This window comes from Megascapheus bottae, chromosome 14, assembly GCF_031878675.1.
Source record: "Megascapheus bottae isolate mThoBot1 chromosome 14, mThoBot2.hap1, whole genome shotgun sequence".
Taxonomy (NCBI): Eukaryota; Metazoa; Chordata; class Mammalia; order Rodentia; family Geomyidae; genus Megascapheus; species Megascapheus bottae.
In genome coordinates, this window is record NC_143522.1 from 25,365,839 (window position 1) to 25,391,524 (window position 25,686).

At 40.2% G+C, this 25,686-nt stretch overlaps 1 protein-coding gene across 1 annotated transcript in view; it reads left to right on the forward strand.

The window, feature by feature from the left end:
• Window positions 1–25,686, forward strand: part of Unc79 (unc-79 subunit of NALCN channel complex) — a 218,645-nt gene that overhangs the window by 183,583 nt on the left and 9,376 nt on the right. The window contains exons 43-48 of the mRNA XM_090344746.1: window positions 2,978–3,088; window positions 7,452–7,556; window positions 14,308–14,385; window positions 20,733–20,822; window positions 23,316–23,491; window positions 24,417–24,603. Of these exons, the coding sequence (XP_090200872.1) occupies window positions 2,978–3,088; window positions 7,452–7,556; window positions 14,308–14,385; window positions 20,733–20,822; window positions 23,316–23,491; window positions 24,417–24,603 (747 nt within the window). The remainder of the gene's footprint in view (window positions 1–2,977; window positions 3,089–7,451; window positions 7,557–14,307; window positions 14,386–20,732; window positions 20,823–23,315; window positions 23,492–24,416; window positions 24,604–25,686) is intronic.

The window sequence follows — 25,686 nt, forward strand, 5'->3', positions numbered from 1 at the left end:
TAATGGAGATAAGAGTGTCATGAACATTTGACTTTCATGCTGGCCTGGCTTCGAACCCTCAGATGTCAGCTTCCTGAGATGCCAGGATTAAAGGTGTGAGCCATCCGTACCTGTCTTGGAATGTTTTATACTTTTGTCAGAGTAATGAAGTCCTCAGTCTTCAAGGTTGCATTTAAATTTTTCTAAAATGTTCATATCGTCTGTACCAACTGACTGACTCTTATATCAGCTTGCATAATGTTTGATCTGGTTTTCTGTTACCACTTACATTATCCCCAAGTCCTGGCAATGAGTCTATGAGCTTCTTGAAGTGTTTAGTTTGTCTCATTCGCTTTTGTATTCTTGGATGCCTTTATAGACTATGCTAATACAGTGGTACTAAAGTTTGTTAGGAGAGCTTCAACTTACTAAACTTGCAAAGAAATCATGTTACTCAGTCTGCTCATTTACAGATAAGGATACAGGCTCAGAAATGAGATCTTTTAACCAAGACCATACAGCCAGTTTGTAGAAGATGTGAGACTTGAGCATAAGTTCTTTGAGTCTAAGTTTTACTGGGTTTTATTATTATAGCATACAGCCCATCACCATGTTCATTCGCTAGATCTAAAAGCAGGTTTGAATACAGGTTCTCTTTTTGACCAGTAAGGACACATTCTATATCAATTTGACACATGTTTGCATCTCAGTTTATTCACTGATTGCATTTCAAGGCAACATTATGCAGAGCAAAGTATACTAAGTCAACAGTACTATCGCAAAAAATTTCCTTAAGCTTTTTCTATAGGTTCTGTACTCCAGAGGTCTCTGTGGGGGAATGCAAATAAGTAAAAGATATAATTCCATTCTCAGGTGTTACTAACATGTAATGAATTCACTTTTGCATACATGGGGGAAAAAGAATTCCCCAAATTCCTCATATTTAGTTATTCTTTTTATGGGACTATATTCTGAAGAAGAAAATTAAAATGGCATGCAAAAATATATTTATTGGAGAGAAATATACAAAAATAGATTACAAAGAACTAAGTGATACTATACATTTCTTATTACATTCCTAAAAACAAAACATGTAATTATATATATGTAAGTTTATAGGGATACAATGAAGAAGGGAAATGTATCAAAATGTTATCACTAGGTCTTTGGTTTGTGTATGACTTCAGTTTCCTCATTTCTACTTTCCTATATAACCTGAGTTTGCACATTAAGCATGCAATACTTTTCTAAACCATACCGAAAGGACTACAAAGTTCCAAGAGTAGTAAAAGTGTCCAGTTAAAATTCTGCCTTCTGTACAAAGCAGTTTTACTTTGGGAAAATTGCTGCGGAACTTGTTTTATTGCATAACTGCATGGCCTTAGGCAAGTTACTTATCTGCTTAAATGCTTCAGTGCCCAAATAGGGAGCGATACTAAAGTTCTAGAAGATTAACAATGAAGATCTCAGCCAACACTGACAGAGAGTGTACTTTTGCCAAGTATTTTTCATATATTTTCTTCAGTTCTCACAACCTTGCTAAGGTCGAATCCTTAGTCTTTTCTCTTCTACAGAGTAGAAATTGAAGTCCAAGAGAGGTTAAATTACTTACTCAAGATTAAAGAGAGGCAGAATTCTAAAGCATTTGAATTAGATTCTTGTGTCATTAACCCTATTATAATATTTCTGTCTCCCAGGATAGGTATTAGAAATATGAGTGTGAGCCAGGCGCGGTGGCTCATGCCTGTAATCCTAGCTATTCAGAAGGCTGGGATCTGAGGATCACAGTTCAAAGCCAGCCCGGGCACTAAAGAACATGAGACTTATCTCCAAAACCAGAAGTAGGAAGTGGGGCTTGGGTCCAGGAGTAGGGCGGTGGCCTTGAGCTGAATCGCTCAGGGTCAGTGCCCTGGCCTTGAGTTCAAGTCCCATGAAAAGAAAAGAAAGCAGTATGAGTGTGATGAAGCCTATGGAAACACTGGCTCTGCTCGACTCTCAGTAGGTCCATGTCGTTTCTGAATAACTTAAGGACAGTGGGGCCAGTGAGGGTCTGAATTAGATGAACCATGGATGCCTAACTGTTCTGGGAAACAGCGTGGGAGACGGTGAGACAACCCTGCCCAAGAAATCCTGGGATCTGGATTGCTCAGGGCAGACAGGACTGAGTTGTAGTTAAGTAAACTTGTAAGTGATGCTACATAGAAGAATGGCTTTAAAAAAAAAACAAAAAACAATTAAAAGAGCGGGTGGGGATAGGAGGGAAAAACTAGGCGAAAATGAGGGAAATGTGCTCTGTTACCGGACTTACATAACTGTCACTAGCCACTCTGTATATTACCTTTAAAATAACAATAAAGGGCCGGGAGTTTGGCCTAGTGGTTAAAGTGCTTGCCTAGCATGCATGAAGACCCGGGTTCGATTCCTTGGTACCACATACATAGAAAAAAGCTGGAAGTGGTGCTGAGGCTCAAGTGGTAGAGCTCTAGCCTTGAGAAAGTCCAAGGACAGTGCTCAGGCCCTGAGCTCAAGCCCAGGACTGGCAAAAAAATAAATAAATAAAATAACAATAAAAACTTGGGAAATAAATTATGCTCAAGTCATTGACAGAAGGTTTTTTTTATTTTTACTTTTTGGGGTCATGGGACTTGAACTTGGCCTGGGCACTGTCCCTGAGCTCTTCAGCTCAAGGCTACCGTCCTACCCTTGAGCCAAGCCCCATTTCCCATTTGTAGAGGTTAATTGGAGATAAGAGTCTCAGGTCCTTTAGTGCCCAGGGTTAGCTTTGAACCTTGATCCTCAGATCTCAGTCTCCTGAGTAGCTAGGATCACAGGTGTGAGCCACTGCACCCTGCTGGAAGGCTTTGTTTTTATTGGACCAACAGAGTTACTACAGTAGCCACTTGGCAAATAAAAAATAGTGTCATTAAAATGCAATAAGGAATACTTTTTTAAATGTAAGAATCAGGAACTTATTTTCTTGACTTTAATCTCATTCTAGAGTTTGTTGGAGCCATTTTCAAAGCTTCTTAGCTTTGTAATTCAGAATGCTGTCTTTACTCTGGCCTACCTGGTGGAGCTGTGTGGCTTATGTTACCGAGCTTTCACAAAGGTAAGGTCTGTGTATATTCTTATGAAGCTGGAAGCCAGCAGACACACTCTAATTACTGTCAAATTACTAGTGGCTTAATTGCTTTAATATAGTTAAAAATGTGTCATTTCTCCAAGGACTGTAGCATATCACTGGATAAAAACACTTTAGACAAAGGTACATGCATCCATATACATACTACATCTAAAACATAGAGATTTGGAGAACTGAGGTCATGTGATTTTGAAGAACAGAGATGTTTTGTGATTTTTTTTTTTTTTGCCAGTCCTGGGGCTTGAACTCAGGGCCTGAGCACTGTTCTTGACCTTTTTCAAGCTCCAGCACTACTTCTGGCTTTTTCTATGTATGTGGTACCAAGGAATCGAACCGGGTCTTTGTGCATGCTGGGCAAGCACTCTACCACTAAGGCCAAACTCTTGGCCCCAGAAAAGAGATATTTTAGAATGACATGACTTAATGAAGGTCACTTTCAAGTTCACTCTCCCATGGTTATGAGCAAACTATCTTTGCTTGTCATTGGTAAAAACAAACAAACAAACAAAACCTATGAAAAACACCTTGGTTCTCCTTTGTCTGTTTCCTCCACTGAAATAATCTCATTTTTTGTTGTCTTGCCTTAATCGTGCTTCTTCAGTTAAATTATGTATAGTGCCTTGTTCCCCACAACCAAGAAAGTGGAAAAGTACTCTTGCCCAGTGGGCAGAGCTGCGCTCTGGGGACTGCTAAATGCTGTCATAATAATAATAATAATAATAATAATAATAATAATAATAATGAACCAGGAGGCAGAGAAAATTGGAACCACAAGTCTCCCCTTCCAGTTTCAGATTTTTCAAACATATTTTCAATGGAGTCTCGGTTTCCCTTGTTCTCTCTTTAGCATTCAGAACGCTCTTTATTCATATTACCTACCTATATGAACCCTTTATTTTTTCCCATAAAAGTTAATTTTATAACAAGCTTTTTCTTCTATTTAAAACACCCATGCTTTTTTCTTATCAATTTGTGTCCATTTTCCACATTAAGTATTCTATGATCATCTTCTCTTTGGCTTTTCTAATTATAAGTTGCTTGTTACTCGTATTTTCTGTTAAAAAAGCAGCGTTTTTTCTTTCATATCCTTCTTTAAAAATAATTTCTGTCTTCTTCCCTTAAAAAGTAAATCTGTACAGCATAGAATTAAATACAATAAAGATGTTTTATTTTTAGAAGTCATTCTTTCTCTCCCTCTCTCCTTTTTTTTATTATAATGTGTAGAAGGGTTACACTTATATTCGCCAAATAGTAGGTGCAATACTTCTCACACATTGATACCCCTTCTCATTTTTTATCCCCATTTCCCTCCCCCACCACCTCCCAATCATCTTGTTTTCCTCCCTTCCCTTATCTATTTCAAATAAATAAATAAATGTATATCCAATACGCCAGGTAACAAAGTCAGATACTGTAACAATATGAGTTTAATCAAAGGGCAACAAAAGAGAAGAGAAATAACATAGTACATTAGGAACAAAAATCACACAAGATAAAGCTCTTGTTTCCATATCCTGGAGAGCCTTTCATTTAGCCTCATCCTATATGGCCTTCCTTATCTACGTTTTGCGCTATTGTAATCCTCAGCTAGGAGAGTCCTAGGTGTGTACTAATTATTACAAATGTCCCTCTCTCCTTTCTTGTTTTTCCCTCCTCTCTCTTCTTTCTCTCTTTCCCTTTGTCTCTTTGTCTCTGTGTGTGTGTCTGTCTTTCCCTCTCCTTCCCTCTCTCCCCCCTCTCTGTCTTTCTCCTCTCATCTCTCTCCCTCTCTTCCTCTTTATCTGTTTCTCTCTGTCTCTCTCTGTGTGTCTTTTTCTCTCTCTGCGTGTGTCTGTCTGTCTGTTTGTCTCTCTCTCTCTCTCTCTCTCTCTCTCTCTCTCTCTCTCTCTCTCTCTCTCTCTCCCTCCCTCCCTCCCTCCCTCCCTCCCTCCCTCCCTCCCTCCCTCCCTCCCTCCCTCCCTCCCTCTCTCTCTCTCTCTCTCTCTCTCTCTCTCTCTCTCTCTCTCTCTCTCTCTCTCTCTCTCTCTCTCTCTCTCTCTTTCTCTCTCTCTCATCCTTGGGCTTGCACTCAGAGCCTGGGTGCTGTCCCTGGGTTTTTCTTGATCAAGGCTAATGCTTCATTACTTGAGATATAATTCCACTTTTGGCTTTGTTGTAGTTGGTGTTTTGGGTCATTTATTAGAGATGAGCCTCACGGACTCTTTTCTGCCCAGGCGTGCTTCAGACTGCCATTCTCAGATTTCAGCCTCCTCTGTAGCTACAGTTACAGATGTGAACCACTGCTGCCCAGCTATTTCTCTCTTTTGGGGGCAGTACTGAGGCTTGAATTTAGGACCTCACACTTGGTAGGCTTGTGCTCTACCACTTGAGCCATGCCTCAAGCCATGTGTGCTGGTTATTTTTCAAACTGGATCTCACAAGCTTTTCTGTTCTACTTTTCCAAGTAGCTAGGTATGACCATCCAGCACTTGGTTTATTTTATTCTTAATTAACTTTATTTTACATCTTTTGGATGAAGAATCACAATGAGTTTGTATTTTACCTGCTGGCTATTATAGGTATTGATTAAGACAATTTCTTAGTTCCTTTGTGAATTAAAGATATTTATGGTTTTGAATACTCTTATACTCCTTCATATGTCATACTTTTATCATAAATTTAGAGGTCATTCACTTCCTGCTATTATCTCCTACTCCTCATTTCACCCACACAAAATTATTATTTATAGGAAATTTCATTCCATAGTATTTTTGCTTTCTCATATGATAAGGAGAAATATAAATAGTTAATAGCAAATCAATGCATTAAAAATAGAATCTCATGACCCAATTGGGATTTTCTTGAAATATAAACATTATAAAATCTATTAGTTTACCAGATTAAAATAGAAAAAAACTATGGTTGTTATTTCAGCAGATACACAGAAAAGCATTCTTTGTTAATTTGAGATTTAGTTATCATGAACTCTTATGAAACTTGAGAACTTCCTTGACAAAAGATATATACTAGAAACCTCCAGCAAGCATTGTATTTAACGATGAAATGTCAAATCATGTCACTGCTTCTGACCATTCTGGTGCTGAAGCCCTACTGAGTTCAGCAAGGCAGGAAGCTAAGGTATAAGGATAAGGAAGGAAAAATACAAGTGTCATTTTTCATAGAAGATGTGTTTAGAAATAAACCAAAAATGGGCCGGGAGTTTGGCCTAGTGGTAGAGTGCTTGTGTAGCATGCACGAAGACTCAGGTTCAATTCCTCAGTGCCACATACATAGAAAAGAGCTGGAAGTGGTACTGTGGCTCAAGTGGTAAAGCTCTAGCCTTGAGAAAGTCCAAGGACAGTGTTCAGGCCCTGAGTTCAAGGCCCAAAAAAAATCTTTAGATACATTTTTAGAACATAAAAGAGACTTCAACGAGGATGCTAGATAAATACCCTGAAATCATTTATTTTAAATTCAGCTACAAAGCCTTGCAACAAAAACTAAATAACAAAAATTTGTAGGAATGTTATGGAGATAACTTGAAAATTTTTATTGAGTAACATTCAAGAACACTAAATAAATGGAGACAGATCTCATTTCAAGGCTGAGGACATGGTATAAATAACAAAGACAGCTTATCTCTTCAAAACCATTTGTAAATTTATAATAATACCAATAAAAATCCTAGATTTTCTCTTCTGACATTGGTGGGAGAAATAATTTGAAATTATCTTTTCTATTATCATTTTAAAAGCGAAATAAAAAGTAAGCAGTATGTTCTGTTAAACTTCTTAAAAGCAACAAAATGCTAACCAGATAGAGAAGCATTAATACAGAATCTAGGAGAGCTTAGTAGTATAGACTCGTGAAGCCTCCCACTGAATGCCAGATTTACTCTGGGAATGTTTATGAGTCTGAAAGATGTGCTGAGGGGCTGAGCTGCCATATTGGGAGGTAACATGGATCTAGGAAGATTCAAACACTTTTGGCTGGGCTACAAAGGAAGGATACCTCCCAGGTGACCTTTTTTTCAATGGCTATGTCTCAGAGTCAAGACTTGTCATAGCTCAAGGCCACAGTTATCTTGATACACATCGATGGCTGGTATGCATATTAAAGTAACTGTGGTAAGTCAGAAACAAACAGAAACCTCTTTGATTGCTTCAGTAAACTCATTAAACCTATACAAATGTCTCATTCTTTTTAGTTTTAATTTTACTTTATCAGGGCTGTTTACTATATTTTAAAATACTGTTTCTAATTGTTGGCCTGTGAATTTTCAGAAGCTTCTTTGCCATAATCTACTCTGAGTTTTAAAAATTTGTACCTGTTCTGTTTTGTTTTTATTTAGGAGCGGGATAAATTCTACTTATCTCGTAGTGTTGTTCTAGAACTTCTACAGGCCCTAAAACTCAAGTCACCTTTGCCAGATACAAATCTCCTTCTGCTTGTCCAGGTAAGGTATGCAATGTTTACAAAACTTTGCATAGCTGGGCACTGGTAGCTCACGCCTGTAATCCTAGCTATTCAGGAGGCTGAGATCTGAGGATCACGGGTCAAAGCCAGCCCGAGCATGAAAGTCCATGAGACTCTTATTTCCACTTAACCACCAGAAAACCAAAGTGGCGCTGTGGCTCAAGTGGTAGAGCGCTAGCCTTGAGCTGAAGAGCTCAGGACAGCGCCCAGGCCCAGAGTTCAAGCCCCACAACTGACCAAAACAAAACAATGAAAACAAGAAACCCCTGCCCTCCCCCCGAAAAAAAAGAAACAGTTTTCATGAAGTCACATACATTTGGAACTAATAAGGGAGATGTGGGCATGGACAAATGCTTTTATCTAGTGATGAGAAATAATGAGTGTTACATGAGCAAAGAGCTAATACAAGTACTCAGCTCTTCAAATAGCTAAAAGAGCGCCCCCTCGCCCCCCCAAAAAAGGCAATTCTTTCATTATTTCTCTTGTGTGGAACTACTTCTGTGAGGTATGAAAAAAAAGATCACTTCTGTCCCCAACTAATTTGTAGTCCAGTCGCTCACAGCTGTGGACTCAGCTATGCTGAGACAGGGCGAGGGAAGCCAGAAGTGGGGCAGCAGGCAGAGATTCACTCAGGTCACAGGAGCAGGTGTGAGTTGCTGCCCCTGTGATGGTGAGGGTGACCAGACCATATGCAGACACATGTGCTGAGCCCTGTCAGGTGTGCCATGGATGTCAGCTGTGTTGTCTATGTCTGGTGTGTCATATATGTCAGATGTGCTGAGTCCAGAGTGGACGGGAGGTGTGAATCTGCCTCCAGGGACCCACTGAGATGATTGGCTTGCACACATCCAATGCTGCCTTTGGAGACTTGTCACTGCTGATGCTTTGGGATGTGGGTCTGCTTGTGAGGAGCTGAAGCCCTCCATCTGTCCATCTGCCCCTGTCCTTCGCTCAGCATCATGGCAAGCATGCAGAATCTGATCACTTGAGACAGGCCTTGACTAGTACCACGGGAAAGGGAGATAAATAAAGTCCTGTGGGGAAGTTGAGAGCAGGAGAATCCTGTCTCCGCTGCTGTGAAGTTAGGGAAGGCTTCCTCAATGAAATGGTATGCCAGCTGGATGCAGGCAACTGACTTTACCTGTGCTTGTGGTTTGGTCCAGAGGTTGACTAGCTTCAAGGCCCAATTGGCTAAGCCTGCGGGCTTTGCAGGGCTTTCCTGTAACCACTGGGCACAGTTCCCTCAATTGCTCTCCACCTTGAGCAGAGCACATGGTATGGCTGGTCTTCCTGAGGTTGGTTCCTGTGCGTGCAGGAGCCTGGTCTTCTGTGAAGTTTGTTAGTCAGCTGTAATGAGCACTTCTCACTCCATAGCATAAGAATCACGGGAGTTTATATTACCCTGTACTTAAGAAAGATCACAAAACAATGACTTTTCATCACAGTGAGGTGAACGAACAACAAAATCAAATTAGGAAGAAAGAAAGCGAACAGCAGACTCTTCTAAATGGATTTGTGAATTTTCAGATGCCATTTCAAATGTAACATTTTTATCTATTTTTGGTTTGTTGGTTGGATGGTTGGTTGGTTGGTTGGTTGGAGATAGGGTCTCCTTTATGTATTCCAGGCTAACCTCCATTTCAGTATCTCTCTGCCTCTGCCTCTGCCTCTGCCTCACGAGTACTGTGATTATATTTTCAGTTTCTATGACCAACAACAGCATACATGTGTATATGCATATGTATATATGCATATATAACTCCAGTTGTCTGGATGGCAGTGACTCATACTTGTACCCTAGCTACTCAAGACACTGAAACCTGGAAGAGTTCAAAGCCAGCCAACCTGGCCAGAAATGTCTATAAATCTCCATTTTCAATTAGCCAGCAAAATATCAGACTAGAGGTGGGACTCATGTGACAGAGCTCCAGCTGTTAGCAAGAAAGCAGAGAGAGAGCATGAGGTCTTAAATTTAAGCCCTAGCATAAAGAACAAAAAGCAAAACCCAAAAAGCATTGATCTAGATTAGAGGGGTATTTTGGAGACACTTTGAAGAACAACTTGATAAATAACTTCAACTTTTTCTAGGCAAGCACTCTTACCACTAGGCCAAGCTCCCAGTCCCCAATTTCAACTTTCTCTAACAAAATAAATTGCATCATTTTGAAGTAATTACACACTCTGTCAGTAAGCCCTTAGGGTAAATACTTTTCTTTCCTAATGAGAGAAATGAAAGGGAGGCCTACCTTCAGTGAGCAGTCCCCTTCTCCTTGTCCCTGTCCATGTCCTGGGGAGAGGAGCTCTGTGGAGTGAAGGAAAGGTACCTTTGTTTCTCTTTATGAGGAGTTCATCTCACTGCAGTTTCCTACTCCCTAGTTGCTGAGGCCCTTGAGCTGTTCTCTGGCGAATAGAGGTGATGGCCAGATACCTCTGTAACTGCTCCTCAGCAATGTAGGCTAGACATGTGGGAAGCTTTTCACCTTACTAATGGACAGGGCCAGCTCCCACACTTGAACAGTTAACTAAGCTCACAGTAAGGACAGAGTGGTATGTCAAAGCCCGACAGTAACTTTCTTCATGAATATGTGTGATCACGGTTAGAAGACAGTAAGAAAAAAACAGAAAAGAATGGACAACTGGGAAGAAGAACTCCTGCAGAAAATCCTTCAGAGTGCTACAGTTTCTCCCACGACAGAGCTGCCATTCGTTTTTTAACCCTCTTAGGAACTACTAGGGCTCTTGTTCTGTAAATAGATGGATGGGTTTACCGAGATGAACCATTCATGGTCTTCCCATAGGAGAAGCATACCTTTGTTGTTTACCAAATACTACATTTGTAAGACCCCTTATAAAAATGGAACATTTGTGCAAGGAATGTGGAGTAGGGGGCACATGAATTCAAAACATGTCAGGACAGTAGGAGACACCAGTCTGGTTTTCAATTCCTAGAACTTCTTCCTGGAGGCCTGGCATCATGGGAAATTCCCCAGCCAAGTATATCATGATTGTCTAGCCAGGACTTCTGTTATTTGTTTTTACTTGCAAATGAAGTCAAGTGGCCTTAAATGCTCGAGTGATTTTTTTTTCCCCAAAGAAAAAGAGGCAAAGAGACAGAAAAGGAAAAAAATTGCCGACTGTCAAGATGTGTTTTTCCCTATACACTTTAGAAAGATGCATTGTTATGTTACTTAATTCAAATTTATTGACATTTCCCCTTGGCTTGCAATATTCTCTTCTGCTCATTTGCTGTACATATTTGGTATATTTGCTACTGTCATTGTTCTTAAAATTGATTAAAGGAAAGCATTCATGATAGATCAGTAATAACCCTTTGAAAATCACCATGAAGACTAAATTCAAATCAAAAATGAATTCCCTTGGTTTCTCTTGTGTGTCAAGAATATATATACTGGCAATTTGCATGTACCTCTCCCACACTGTGGGATATACCTTTATATTCAGGTTATGAGAAATCACATTGGCAAAAGACTTTCTTTTAAAAATAGGTTAGTTGTGGGCTGGAAGACAAAGAAATGGCAGAGGTACAGCTGTTGTTTTTAATTCACAGAGTTACTGTTAAGTGGCGTTATGAATACAAGTTGCGTTAGTAACGATCTGATCACTGTCGGATAAGAGGTAGACAAACTATTTTAGGTATCATTTTGATAGAATTTAGTAATGACACATAATGGATATCTCCTTACTTCTGTATTCTTTTGTACCCATACAGAAGTGCAGCATTCAGTGGCAGATTTCTCCCTGCAAGTACCAAATTCTTACTTTAACAGCAATATAATTGCTCCCGCCCAGTGATTTTAGTTATAGCTTTGTACTTTGAGCAGTTCTATACAATTATAGAAACATTTCTGCCAGGTTCTTCACTGGCACCTCTAGTTCAACTTCTGGTATCAAGCCTCTAAGGAGGTCGCTTTGCACATGTCAATCCCAATGGAGACTCAGACACAGTGTGGCACATTGTCAGTATGCTTAGAGGCTCAACCCTATGTCTAGTCAATATCTGGAGCCCTGATTTCAAATGTCTGATTGGTGATAACTTCATGAAGTTATCACCAATCAGACATTTGAATCTGGGCTCAGATCTTGACTGACATGGGTGGCTACTAAGCATACTGACAATGTGCCACACTGTGTCTGAGTCTCCATTGGGATTGGCATGTGGCAAAAGCGCCTCCTGAGGCTGATACCAGAAGTTGAACTGTTGCTTCTGCACAAAGCCTGCCTTGCTCCCAAGGACTGCCAGTGTAGCTGGAAGAACATAGCACTTTCAGCTGTCCCTAAAGTTCTTCTAAGTCCCCTTTACCTCGCATGGTGCTCGTGCCCATGCTCCCTGCAGCCTCTTCTAACTGTGCAGTCTCATTTCTTTCGTAAAGAAATTGATATGAATGCTGCGTTGGGCTATGTTTTTGGAACATAGTCAGAACTTGTCTGTCTGAGCTTGCAGACTCAGATGGTTTTGGAATATCACATTCTGAAGGAGAACCATGGATGTCATTTGGGCCTGAAGATTATGTTAGGATTATACCTTCTTATTCTAGTCTTCTATCAAATGCTACTAATGTCACTTTTAGCTTACAAGATTTATCCAGAGTCAAATGACCTATCATTTTAAACCTGATTTAGTATTTTTCTTTCTTCCTTTTCTTTCTTTTTTCTTTTTCTTTTGGTGGTCATGGGGCTTGAACTCTGGCCCTGGGTGCTGTCCCTGAGCTCTTCAGCTCAAGGCTAGCCCTCTACCACTTGAGCCAGAGCACCACATCAGGTTTTCTGATGGCTAATTGGAGATAAGAGTTTCACGGTCTTTCCTGCCAGGCTGGCTTTGTATCATGATCCTCGGATCTTGGCCTCTTGAATAGCCACCAGCATTGGGCTACTTTTCTTGTCTTATTTCATTAGAAGTAAGTCCAAATTAGGTAAGCAGGCTTAAATGTACTTGGATAAAATAATGGAGGTTTTTTTTTGTTTGTTTGTTTTTGCCAGTCCTGGGGCTTGAACTCAGGGCCTGAGAACTGTCCTTGGGCTTTCCTCAAGGCTAGAGTCTACCACTTGAGCCTCAGCACCACTTCTGGCTTTCTTTTTCTATGTATGTGGTACTAAGGAATTGAACCCTGGTCTCCGTGCATGCTAGGCAAGCACTCTACCGCTAGGCCAAACTCCCAGCGAGATTTTTTTTAGATAGTCCCAAGATGTTTCTAGCTGTTCCTTTCTTTGTCAATTCAGAGTAAATGATCAAACAGTACTTTCTGCTTCCTGTAATAATATTTGAGGTGAATGGAAATGACAAAATATTCACATCAAGGACAGTGTCCACTTCCTATCATGTAACAAGGAAAAAATCTCTGCTAGTTGGCCTCTTCCCATCTTCCTCACTTACAGCTATATACTTTTCATGAATTACCATACTTTTTACAGCCGAAGACAAATAGTTGACCTCAGAAGGCCTTTGGCTAAGAGCTCTACCTTGCTGACCATTAATACTGCTAAGATTTGTGTGTAAGCAGAAATCTGCTGATTTCTCTTCCATTGTCCCAGGGCTCCGTATCAGGCCTCCATAATGTTTTCTTTATGTTTTAGAGGGACACACTTTACCTAGATTCATTGTTAGTCTTGAGCCACCCATAGCATTGCTATGTTCTGTAAATAAATGAGAAGGAAGAACTATTACAGTTGAATCTACACTCTGTATAGAAAGATTTTCACATCCCAAAGTTTGTGGGACCACCAATAAAAGAGAAATTAAACAGATCATCATTCATAGAAAACTCTGAAGACTTTATCTAACTTTCTTCCAAAAACCATAAATAAACAGTTGAGGAAGTGGTGCTGTGGCTCAAAGAGTAGAGCACTAGCCTTGAGCTGAAGAGCTCAGGGACAGTGCCCAGGCCAAGTTCAAGCTCCATGACCGACAACAACAAAAATAAATAGTTGAATATCTCATTGAGTAAGAAATACCTGTCAATGTCTGTAATAAAGGAAATGAAGTGACAATCTGGCAGATTCTATCCTCATTATGATCTCATCAAAATTGATTAATTGCTTCATTCCATAAACTCTGCCGGAGTCCTCTGGGATGCCAGACACTAAGCTGTGAATGTGTATCAAGGTTGTGTTCTTTTGAAGAGCTTGTTGCAAGTTGTGAAACAGGTTTCTGGGTCACTGCAATCTAATGTATTGCCTATGACAATGGAAGCATGTGAGAATTCCCCTGGGTGCAGACGCAGGAGTGGGGGTCATCTCAGCACGGAGGATGCACATGAATGAAGCAGGAGGAGGAAGACGACACGAGGCTCTCTAGAGGGGACAAACACGTTTAGAGTACTCACTCTGAGCATCGTTATTTTTCTGTTTTGGCTCTGAGTACATGTTATACTCACAGAAATCATGGAAATCTAAGAATCTGTGCCAACAGTAAACTGTCAAGAAGTGTTTCAGAATGCTCTAATGACCCCAGAATAACTTAGACAATACTGACACCTTTTCCTTCATTGAATGGACCATTTCATTACCACTTACATGTCTGGGTAAAGGAACGTTCATGTTCAGAATAGTTCTATGCTGATAGGTATTAACTATTAGGCTAGTGAATATGGTGTACTTAGGAGTGTCTATCACAAAAGTAAATACTAATGAATTTAAGCCATGTTAATAAAATTATAAATTCTTTATTACTGTCCAAGTGCTCTTAAATAATTATCCTTTCAATTTTTTATTAGTTTATTTGTGCAGATGCTGGAACCAAACTAGCTGAGTCAACAATTCTGAGCAAGCAGATGATAGCCTGTGTACCCGGAGTAAGTCCTGATCCAATTAATTGTCTTTATTTTTCTATTTCATGGAATAGTGCTTAAGAATGTGGCCTTTAGACTTACATCAGGGCTTGAGACCTACCAGCACTAGCTATGTGACTATGGGAAAGTAATTTAACCTATGCTTATTTGATTATATGATTATTTGTTTTATCTGTAGATGAGGTATAAGAGGGTAATTAGATCCTACAAATTATATAGGTTGAAGATTGACTGAGAAAGCACATGTAAAATCTACTAACACATGTAACAGGTGCTAGCTAAATGTTATTTATTAAGAATAATACTAACAGACTGGGAGTTTGGCCTAGTGGTAGAGTGCTTGCTTAGCATGCACAAAGACCCAGGTTCGATTCCTCGGTGCTTCATACATAGAAAAAAAGCCAGAAGTGGTGCTGTGGCTCAAGTGGTAGAGATCTAGCCTTGAGAAAGCCCAGGGACAATACTCAGGCCCTGAGTTCAAGCCCCAGGACTGGCAAAGAAAAAAAGTATAATACTAACATGTATTACTTACAGTTGGATATTTTATTTTTAATATTCTGCAGTTGTAATTAATACACAATGAAATCTTCATTCTTAAATCCTTATCCATACTTGAGACTGTTTATGATAGATTTCTGAAAGAATTATTAGATTGTAATTTTGAAAGGGTTCTTGGTAGTATAAAACAAAACACTATGAGCTAGAATTCCAGCTCTTTCAATAAGCTTTGCTGTTTAAGTGGTTCATATGGTAACCTGATTACTATAGGAAGGGGAGGTTGTCATGGAAGTGCATTAGGATCTGGGTTCCTTCCAGCATGTGCTTCCCTTTTGGTCAGTTGGCAGGTTGGGAAATAGAGGTGAGTAAGGTACATGAGCAGCTTTCCAGAGGCAGGGCTAGAAATACGTTTATTCTATCATGTTTCTAATCATGTTCGATTGGCTGGAACTCGGTACCTATCTACTGTGTGCTTGAAGAAGAAAAGTACTAGCACATTCATTAATTCTTTAGAACACAGTATTTTCTACCTGTATGGTTACTAAAAAGTAGTAATGGTCCTACATATAAAAAGTTTATCAAAATCGGTAAGTAGCCAGGCGCTAGTAGCTCACACTTGTAATCCTAGCTACTTAGGAGGTTCAGATATGAGAATTATGGTTTGAAGCCAGCTGGGGCAGAAGTCTGTGAGACTCTTTTTTTTCATATATTTTTTATTGTAATTAATAGAAGGGTTACATGATATTTGCCAGATAGATGCTGCATTAATTCCCATACATTGATACCCATTCACATGTTTGGTCCCCATTTCCCTTCCCCCCACCCCCACCCCTCATCTTGTTTTCCCCCTTTCCCTATCTAATTTCAAATAACCAAATACAAATATATCCAATATATCAGGTAACAAAGTGAGATAGTGTAACAATATGAGATAACCAAGGGACAGCAAAAGAGATGAGAGATGACATAGTACCTTAAGAAGAACAATCATTCGTTATATGGCTTTTATTTCAATATCCTGGAGGTCCTTTCATTCAGCGATATACTATATGGCCTTTTGTATCAAGGTTTTGCTCTATTGCAGATCTCTGCTAGTAGAGCCCAAGGTTTCTACTGATTATGACGAATGAGGGAAACCATTGAGCCTAAGTTCCTTTGAGTCTGGCTTACTTCACTTAATATGATCTTTTCTAAGTCTTTCCATTTCCTAACAAATAGGGCAATGTCATTCTTTCTGACAGCAGCATAGAAATCCATTGTGTACAAATACCACATCTTGTTGATCCACTCATCAACTGACGGACATCTAGGTTGGTTCCATATCTTTGCTATGGTAAACAGTGCTGCAATGAACATTGTTGTGCTGGTGGATTTAGTATGTCCTTGTTTTTGGATGATTGGGTCAATGCCAAGTAGTGGAATTGCTGGGTCATAGGGGAGCTCTATGTTTAGTCTTTTGAGGAACTGCCATACTGCTTTCCATAGTGGTTGAACGAGTTTGCACTCCCACCAACAGTATAGTAGTGATCCCTCCTGGCCACATCCCCTCCAGCATCTATTGTTATTAGTTTTCCTGATCCTGGCCATTCTAACTGGAGTGAGGTGGAATCTTAGAGTTGTTTTGATTTGCATTTCTTTTATGACCAGAGATGTTGAGCATTTCTTCATGTGTCTATAGGCCATTTTTGTTTCTTCTTCAGAGAAGACTCTCTTTAAGTCTTTGGCCCATCTTTTAATGGGATGGTTGTTGCTTTGGAGATTAGTTTTGGATGATTCAATTTTTTGAGCTGTTGATATATTTTAGATATGAGGCCCTTGTCCGTTGTTTGGTTGGTGAAGATCTTCTCCCACTCTGTAAGCTTCCTAATTAATTTACTAGCTATGTCCTTTGCCATACAAAAGCTCTGCAGTTTAATGCAGTCCCACTTATCCAGCCTTTCTCTGATTTGTTGTGATTCTTGGTCCTTATTAAGAAAGTTTCGACCTGTGCCAAGGAGGTCTACTGTATCTCCTATTCCTTCTTGTAAAGTTTTCAGAGTGTCAGCTTTTACCTCCAGGTCTTTGATCCATTTGGAGTAAATTCTAGTACAGGGTGACAAAGAAGGATCCAACTTTAGTTTTCTGCAGGTGCTTAACCAGTTCTGCCAGCACCACTTGTTGAAGAGGCTGTCTTTCTCCATTCTATTTTTTTGGCTCCCTTGTCAAAGATTAGGTGGCCATAGGTCTGTGGTTTAATATCTGGGTCTTCAGTTCTATTCCATTGGTCTTCAGGCCTGTTCTTGTGCCAGTACCAAAGTGTTTTGATAATTATAGCTCAGGGTATAAAATTAACCCTCAAAAATCAACTGCCTTCCTCTCACCAACAGTGAGAGGAATGAGGCAACAATCAGGAAAGCAACTCCTTTTGCAATAGCCTCAAAGAAAATAAAGTACCTAGGAATTAGCTTAACTAAGAATGTAAAGGACCTTTTTGATGAAAACTTTAAAACCCTGAAAAAGGAAATTAAAGCAGAACTGAGGAAATGGAAAAACCTCCCATGCTCCTGGATTGGAAGAATCAATATCGTGAAAATGACAATCTTGCCAAGGGCTATCTACAAATTCAGCGCAATACCCATGAATATCCCCACATCACTCTTTAAAGAAATAGAAGAGGCAATCCAAAATTTCATATGGAATAATAAAAGACCCCATATAGCAAAAACACTTCTTAGCAGAAAGAACAGCCCAGGAGGAATTTCAATACCAAACTTGAGACTCTTATCTCTAGTAAACTATTCAGAAAAAGCTGGAAGTTGCACTAGCCTTGAACACAGAGAATCTCAGAAACAGCACCTAGGCTCTGAGTTCAAGCCTCAGGACTGGCAAAAAAAAAAAAAAAGAAAGAAAAGTCAATAAATAAAAAGCAAATATTCCAACTGAGTACTAGTGGCTCAGGAGGCTAAGATTCAGAAGATCGCAGTTCAAAGCCAGCCCAGACAAGTCCATGAAACTCCATCTCCACGATAACTAGCAAAATCTTAGCTACAGGTGTGGTTTAAGTGGTAGAATACAAGCAAGTAAACTGAACAAGCATGAAATCCTTGCAGGGGCGGGGACCAAATAGTCCAACAATAACAACAAAGCAACAGCTGTATGCTTCTCATACAAAACCCTTTACAATGATCAATAAGTAAGCCTTCAAAAGAACCTCTTTTTCTCATTTTCAATAGATGAATTATCAGTAAAAGTAAAATACAGGTATAAAATACTGAAACATACAAAATTTTAGCTGTACATCTTTTTTTTTTTATGTGTGAGTCATGGGGCTTGAACTCTGGGCCTGAGCAATGTCCCTGAGCTCTTTAGCTCAAGGCTACTGCCCTACCCCTTGAGCCACAGCCCCACTTCTCCTTTTCTAGTGATAATTGGAGATAAGAGTCTCACAATCTTTAGTGCCCAGGCTGGCTTTGAGCCACAAACCTCAGATCTCAGCCTCCTGAGTAGCTAGGATTACAGGCATGAGCCACTGCGCCCGGCTCAAGCTGTACATCTTTTTTTTTTTTTTTTTTTGCCAGTCCTGGGCTTGAGCTCAGGGTTTGAGCACTGTCCTTGGACTTTCTCAAGGCTAGCACTCTACCACTTGAGCCTTAGCACCACTTCCAGCTTTTTGCTGTGTATGTGGAGTACCGAAGAATCGAACCCGGGTCTTCGTGCATGCTAGGCAAGCACTTTAATCACTAGGCCAAACTCCCGGCCCTGCAAGCTGTACATCTTTAAGGATGCAGTTTGATGAATTTGAAGATTAAACTCCCGGCCCCAGTAAATCAAACTTTTAAAGAATGCTTCATTAGACAATCCATATGATAGATTTAATTAAAAGCAAATTACAGTAAAGTTATTTAAATCTTATAAGAGTTATGTGTATGTGTGCATGGTATATGCATTGAGAAATGTTTAGTTTGCTCTAGTGATAGAGTGCTTGCCTAGTGTGCACGAAGACCTGGGTTCGATTCCTCAGTTACCACATACATAGAAAAAGTTAGAAGTGGTACTGTGGCTCAAGTGGTAGAGCTCTAGCCTTGAGAAAGCCCAAGGACAGCGCCCAGGCCCTGAGTTCAAGCCCCAGGATTGGCAAAGAAAATATTCACAGAGATAGTAGGTATTAGTATATGTTGATTTTAGTTGTCCCTTTTTAGTAACTTGTGTTTCCCAAATTTTCTACAAACATGTTATTTCTATAAAAAATACAAGATCAAATTTAGATGTATTTTGAAGAATTGGATATTATTTATTTCAGTTTATGCGTTTGAGGTTAGTGTAGATTTTGAACTTCTTCATTATCATTTTTCCTACTGAAATAAATACAAATCTTCTGAAACAAGTGGAGCTTGACTCTTCGTGATTTTTCAAAAATAACACATCTAAGGTTGTATTTATGGTTTAAAAAGTTTACAGGAAGGATTGAAAATTGTGTGCATTGTTGGATAAGTGTGAATGGCTCCCTGATGGACCACAAAATGAGCTTCTCCTGACCATAAGGCCCATTTTGGGGGGGGGATGTAGACATTATCTCTAGAGCAAAGTAACTATGTAATGTTTTGCTTTAATTTCTTGAGATTCATGTTTAAAAGCAAATATTGAATAATGCTCCCAGTAATTATTTTCTGACATTTGCCTAGTTGAGCTGGTATAAAATATTGCCTATGAACAAAACAAATTCCTTTTAAGAAATTCAAGAACTGCACTTCTATTTGAATGATGTGTGAAAGGTCAGAGAAAATGGAATAAATCAGGGGAAATACTTTTTTTTTTTTGCACTGAAGGATTCATATTGCAAAAGCAGGAAAACAATAACCTTTTCTAATTCCTTCACTTGATTTAAATTAAAAGAAGAAAACCTTAGGATGTATAAAATGCTTGGAAAACACCCTGACAGACTGCCAACACCCTTATTTTACTGTTTGTTATGGTGTCAGAAGAGCTGACAAGCGTAACATTCTAGAAGAGAGAAGAGGCGATATAGCTCAGTGCTGGGCAGATTTACATGAATATGGGAAAATGAGTATAGAATGTTCCAGATTTCCTTAAAAAAAGATCCATGGAGGCCTTTAGCATAGTATTCACATGACTTCAAAGACTGCCTGCTTTTGATCCGTTTTATATTAGGCTGATGTGTAGGTCCTCTCACGCAGCCTGTCAGTTTATTTTCCCCTGCTTTGATTCTGATCCCAAATTCTCTGCATGCTCTGAGAGAGAGCATCTCCATGCCATTTAAAAGAAGCATGCTTTTTTCTTGTTAAAAACTTCCTAATATACTTTGTCATGTAAAGATGACCGTTTTCTGTCTTTCATTTATTCCTAGTAATCATTTGACATGAATCTATTTAACCGTACAACTACCATGTATACAAAGTGAAGCTGTCACTTGATTCAAACATAAGAATCTTTGACTCAGCAATAGCAATCAATGCGTTTCATGTACATACATGCACACTTGTATGTATAATGAGATTTCAGATTCTATGGCAGTATTTGATAACACAGATTTTATGTAAATTTAAGACGTCCCCAGAGAGATGCAGTCGTTTGGGATGATAATAACATTTTCTAGGCTGAATCTTTGTGTATAAACCAGTTTAAAAACAAGCAAACAAAAATCCCCTCAGTGGCCCAGTAGAATTAGCTTTTCACTTTGTCTCTGTAGACCTCTCTTGTTTCTTTGTTCTGTACCACACACATCTTAGCAATTTTTGCCTAAACTATAGACAGATAATCACAAACTATGCTGAGAGTAGTGGAGTGAGCTGGAAATCCAAGAACTAGAATACCTCCTTCGTAACCAGTGTACCAGCTGTGTCCTCCTATTTCAGTGTGGGACTGCAGCCATGGAGTGCATGAGGCAATACATCAGTGACGTGCTGGATTTCATGGCTGACATGCACACGCTGACCAGACTGAAGGTAAGATGCTTCTGCTTGCTTATCTGAGGTTCGTAAGACACAGACGTTTTTAGAGAATCAGCAGGCCATGTGGAAATTCAGTGCTACTTGTGTAGGTCGCTGTGATGCTGTTGATTAAACTCATAATTTGGAGTCTGAAGAAATTTGGAGTCTGTTTAAGAGGAATGAAGAGGGGCTGGGGGCGTGGCCTAGTGGTAGAGTGCTTGCCTAGCATATACCAAGCCCTGGGTTCAATTCCTCAGTACTACATGCACAGAAAAAGCTGGAAGTGGTGCTGTGACTCAAGTAGTAGAATACTAGCCTTGAGAAAGCTCAAACACAGTGCCCAAGGCCTGAGTTCAAGCCCCAGGACTGGCAAAAAAAAAAAAGAAGAAAGGAAAGGAAGGCCAAATGATAGCTTTGTTTATATCTTTTATTTTGCCTTTTGTTCAGTTTTTGCAATGTCTCTGTTATGATTTGGTGAAGATCTACTGTTAAATAATAGTCTGAATTGAACCTAAAACTGTTGTGAGTTCCAACCCAATCTCTTTTTATTGTGCTACAGTGTTATTTGAGGACATTGAGTTTTGAGTTCCTCATTTGACAGACACTTCCTTTGCCTTATTGTTACAGGGTTGCAATAAAATAACACTTGCAAAGAGATTTTCCTAACCCCTAACCCATTGTAAGCCACTTTTCATTTTATCTGAATTTAAACTATCTCCTTTAAGAAAATATTTAAAGAAGAAGCTTATTGATTATTCTTTTTGTGGTGGTGGTGGAATGGATTGCTGATGTAAGTCTACTTTTGCATGATTTAACTAGAGAATTAAAAGGTTCACGGAGATTTAAGGGAGCCTTGGACAGAGGCAGATGAGAATCCGCACGTGGTCTGAGGAGCAGCCAATTCTCCACTCAACACTAACTGACTCCCCTCTGATAAACGAAAAACACAGTGATCCCTGCGTCCAGCAGCTGAATTGATTGTTTCTTCTCTACGATCAACTTTTAGACCCTTCTCAATTAATCAGGATATTTCCTAAGTACAGGAGAGGAAAAAAAATCTTAAGCCACTCATTTCTCACCTTGTCTCAGCCCAGTGATTTCTTTTTTTAAAATTATCTTTTATTGTTGAGGTAAGGTATAGAGGGGTTACAGTTATATTCGCCCAAATAGTAGGTGCATTACTTCCTACACATTGATATCCCTTCTCATGTTTTTGTCCCCATTTCCCTCCTCCCACCCCCTCCCAATCACTGATTTTTTTACAACATATTTCAAATGTCATGTTTAACAAACAAGTATTCAAGAAAGAGCCCAGTCCTTTCTAAGTAAGCTCTCTATCTTTGATTACATACTCGTTTCTGATCACTGAATGTATTACCCTTGTCTAAGTGACTGTGATACAGAAAAGGAAACAATTACTACCTAAACATTTGGAACTTGTTTTCAGACACTTGGAAAAATATTAACAATATCCATAATGATGAAAATATTGGGGGCCATAGACATAGTCCACTGTCTGGCTTTTTACATACTAGGAAAACTAACCAGGAAGATCAGTGACAAGGGGCTTATCCAAGGCCCTGTGGCTAACGGGAACAGAGATGTTGACCCAAAGCCTCAAGTCCCTGAACCAAGAAAGCTTTCAAGATGAATCCCGCAAATTGAGTACTAGTCAAGTGCTGGACACTGTTTTAGTTGTTGGATTGCAGTGATGAGCAAAATAAAGGAGCTTCCCTCATTTAATTTATAGTTTAGAACTAGAGATGTGGCTCAGATGGTAAAACACCTGCCTCGCAAGCACAAAGCCCTTGGTTCAAACTCAGTACTGCCGTGAAAATAATTATAGTCTACTAGGAGGCCAAATTTGATAAAGTAAAATTGTGATGTTCACAATAGGCAAATCAGTGGCAGGGACTCAGCCAGGAAGCTCAGGCAAGACTTCCTGAGAAGGTGTCACAAGGTAAAATTGAAATGATTCTATGAAGAGAGGCAGGAGGAGCATTTCAGGCCGAGGAGTGGGGGTGGGAGATGGCGCCAGTGTGACTGGAGTTCAGGTAGATGAAGAGGAGGATGCAGAGGTTGCCATGGTCCCTCGCTAGGGCTAAAGAATGTTTCTCTCCCTCCCTCCCCGCCACTTCTCTGGTTGGTCATGGAGCTTTGAACTCTGGGCCTGGGCGTTGTCCCTGAGCTCTTCATCTCAAGGCTGGCACTCTACCACTTGAGCCACAGCACCACTTCTGGTTTTCTGGTGGTTAACTAGAGATAAAGAGTCTCATGGACTTGCCCGCCCAGGCTCGTTTTGAACCCCAATCTTCTGATCTCAGCCTCCTGAGAAGCTAGGACGACAGGCATGAGCCGCCAGCACCTGGCTGATTCTCTCTTTTATCCTACGTACTACTGGAAGTCACTGAAGTTTCCATAGGTGTGTGCTTACCGTGCTGGTAGGAGGGATAAACTTTTCATCTCCAGGTATATCCTGGAGTGACAAAGGAATGTTTGGTTTTGCAGAGCCACATGAAAACGTGCTCCCAGCCTCTGCATGAAGATACCTTTGGTGGACATCTAAAAGTTGGCCTGGCTCAGATTGCAGCTATGGAAATCTCCAGGGGCAACCACAGAGATAACAAAGCTGTGATCCGCTACCTGCCTTGGCTCTATCACCCTCCTTCCGCAATGCAGCAAGGGTGAGACTCTTGTAATTCCAGGGGTGAGGATAACTAAGGCCAGAGCAAGCCTGAGATTCCTGAGGCTCAGTCATCACACACATGAAGATTTCTGACAGTGAGATACAATCGGTGAGGAAGCCTGAAGTCAGGGCCCATCTCTGTATTTATTTGCTGAACCTGGCCACTTTGTGACACACTGCCAGAAAAAGAAATTTGCCCCCCCTTTACATACAAACATCCCAATCATCCTCATAGGCAATGAACATGTATCCGGTTTTAACGGTGAATTCGATCAAGTCATTAGGTATGAATCGGTCACTTAATGTTACCTGTGCTTTCAAGAAACACAATAGGGAGCTGGAACAAAGACCACTGCAGGAGTGAAATGGAGGACAAGGAGATGCAGGTCCCTGATCTGGGCTCCACAGTGGCTGAAGAAGAAATACCACACATAGTAAGGTTCCCTGGGAACTCAGAGCAGCTTAGAACCTGCCGCTTTGCTTGGCATCCTTCAGGTAAAGGAAGGGATCGGAGCTAGAGGCATGGAGAGCAACAGGGGACAATTGTTATGAAGAGGGAAATGTGTGGCTGGATGTCTGCTCTGCACTCCCTTCTCTCTAGAGGATGTCAGAGACTTTCTGATGAGGGAAAAGGAAAGGATTCAGAACAGAAGCCAGTTAGAGAGACGGCCAGATTATTGAAGAACATTTCTTACTCCTGCGTCACCAAAGGCTTGCTCAAGAAGCTAAAATCCAGGATTAGAGCTAAAAATAAGAAAAGCATATATCATCTGCTTGACATTCTGCTTTGGTGTTTCACTTAAAGCAATTGCCTACAAGATCGCTTTTACTTTGTTAATGCCTCTCTTCAATAAGCATTCAGTGGGCATTCAATGAAACAGAATCTATAAAGTCATTTTTAATGCTTCCTTCCTCCCTGCCAGACCTAAAGAATTCATCGAGTGTGTCTCTCACATCCGTTTGCTGTCCTGGCTGCTTCTGGGCTCCCTCACCCACAATGCAGTGTGTCCAAATGCTTCCTCTCCTTGCCTCCCCATACCTCTGGATGCAGGTTCTCACATTGCAGACCATCTCATTGTCATCCTGATTGGATTTCCAGAGCAATCAAAGGTAAGATTTCTGCAAGATTGGGACCCTATATGCATGGAAATTGCTAATGGAAACCCTTATCAACCAATTACGTTTCTTCTGAGAAGTAAATGTATCTTATTACTTGCTCTCCTGTAAATGTTAGAAAAGTAACTTTATGCTAATGCTTTATTTAAAGTTGTTTATATTCCCCGCCTGTCTTTCTCCTTCTAAATTGCTTACTTTTATGAGGATTAATTATGGAGGCAAGAAAGCCAGTGCTGTATGTCTCTAAACAATGAAGAGAAACAAAAGGATAAGAATCTAGGGAAAATTTTATGATCACTTTTCGGAACCAAGGCTGAAATGGAGGGAAATCGTGCTCTATTTCTTGTTACACTATTTTTTCAGCTCAAACCTCTGGAGATGCATGAAAATACAACATGAAAGCAAGGATAGTGAAGAACTCAATCAAGCACACCTGGAATGGCCTACACAAATGAACTTTAAAAATTGTAGCAATAAATCCGGACATGGAACCTCACACCTGTAATCCTAGCTACTCAGGAGGCTGAGATCTGAGGATAAGGTTCAAAGCAGCCCAGGCACCAGAGTCTGTGAGCCTCTTATCTCCAATTAACCACTAGAAAACCAGAGGTGGCACTGTGGCTCAAAGGGTAGGACAGTAGCCTTGAGCTGAAGAGCTCAGGGACAACACCCAGGCCGAGTTCAAGTCCCACAACCCACAAAAACAAGTTGTAGCAATAGATGATATGCTTAAGAGAAAGGTGGACATGGATCATGAATCTGTGCATGCAAATCAGACACCACCAGTCTGCTGTACAGGGAACCAAGGGCCTTTTCCTGAGTTTAGGAAAGTTCTAGGAGGTCCTTGTGGGTTGAGTCATCTGAGATTTAGGCCACAGCAAGTCGACTGTGATAAAACAGAGCTGTCACTCAAATGACCTGACTGATGTTTGCAAAAACAATCAGGAAGCCCATTCCTACCATTTCAACCCAGATCTCTGATTGACTTCAAAGCCATATTTATAGTTTTATAAACTTGAAAAAGTTATTTGACCTCTCTGGATATAGTTTTTCATCTGTAATGTAGATGAGGAGACG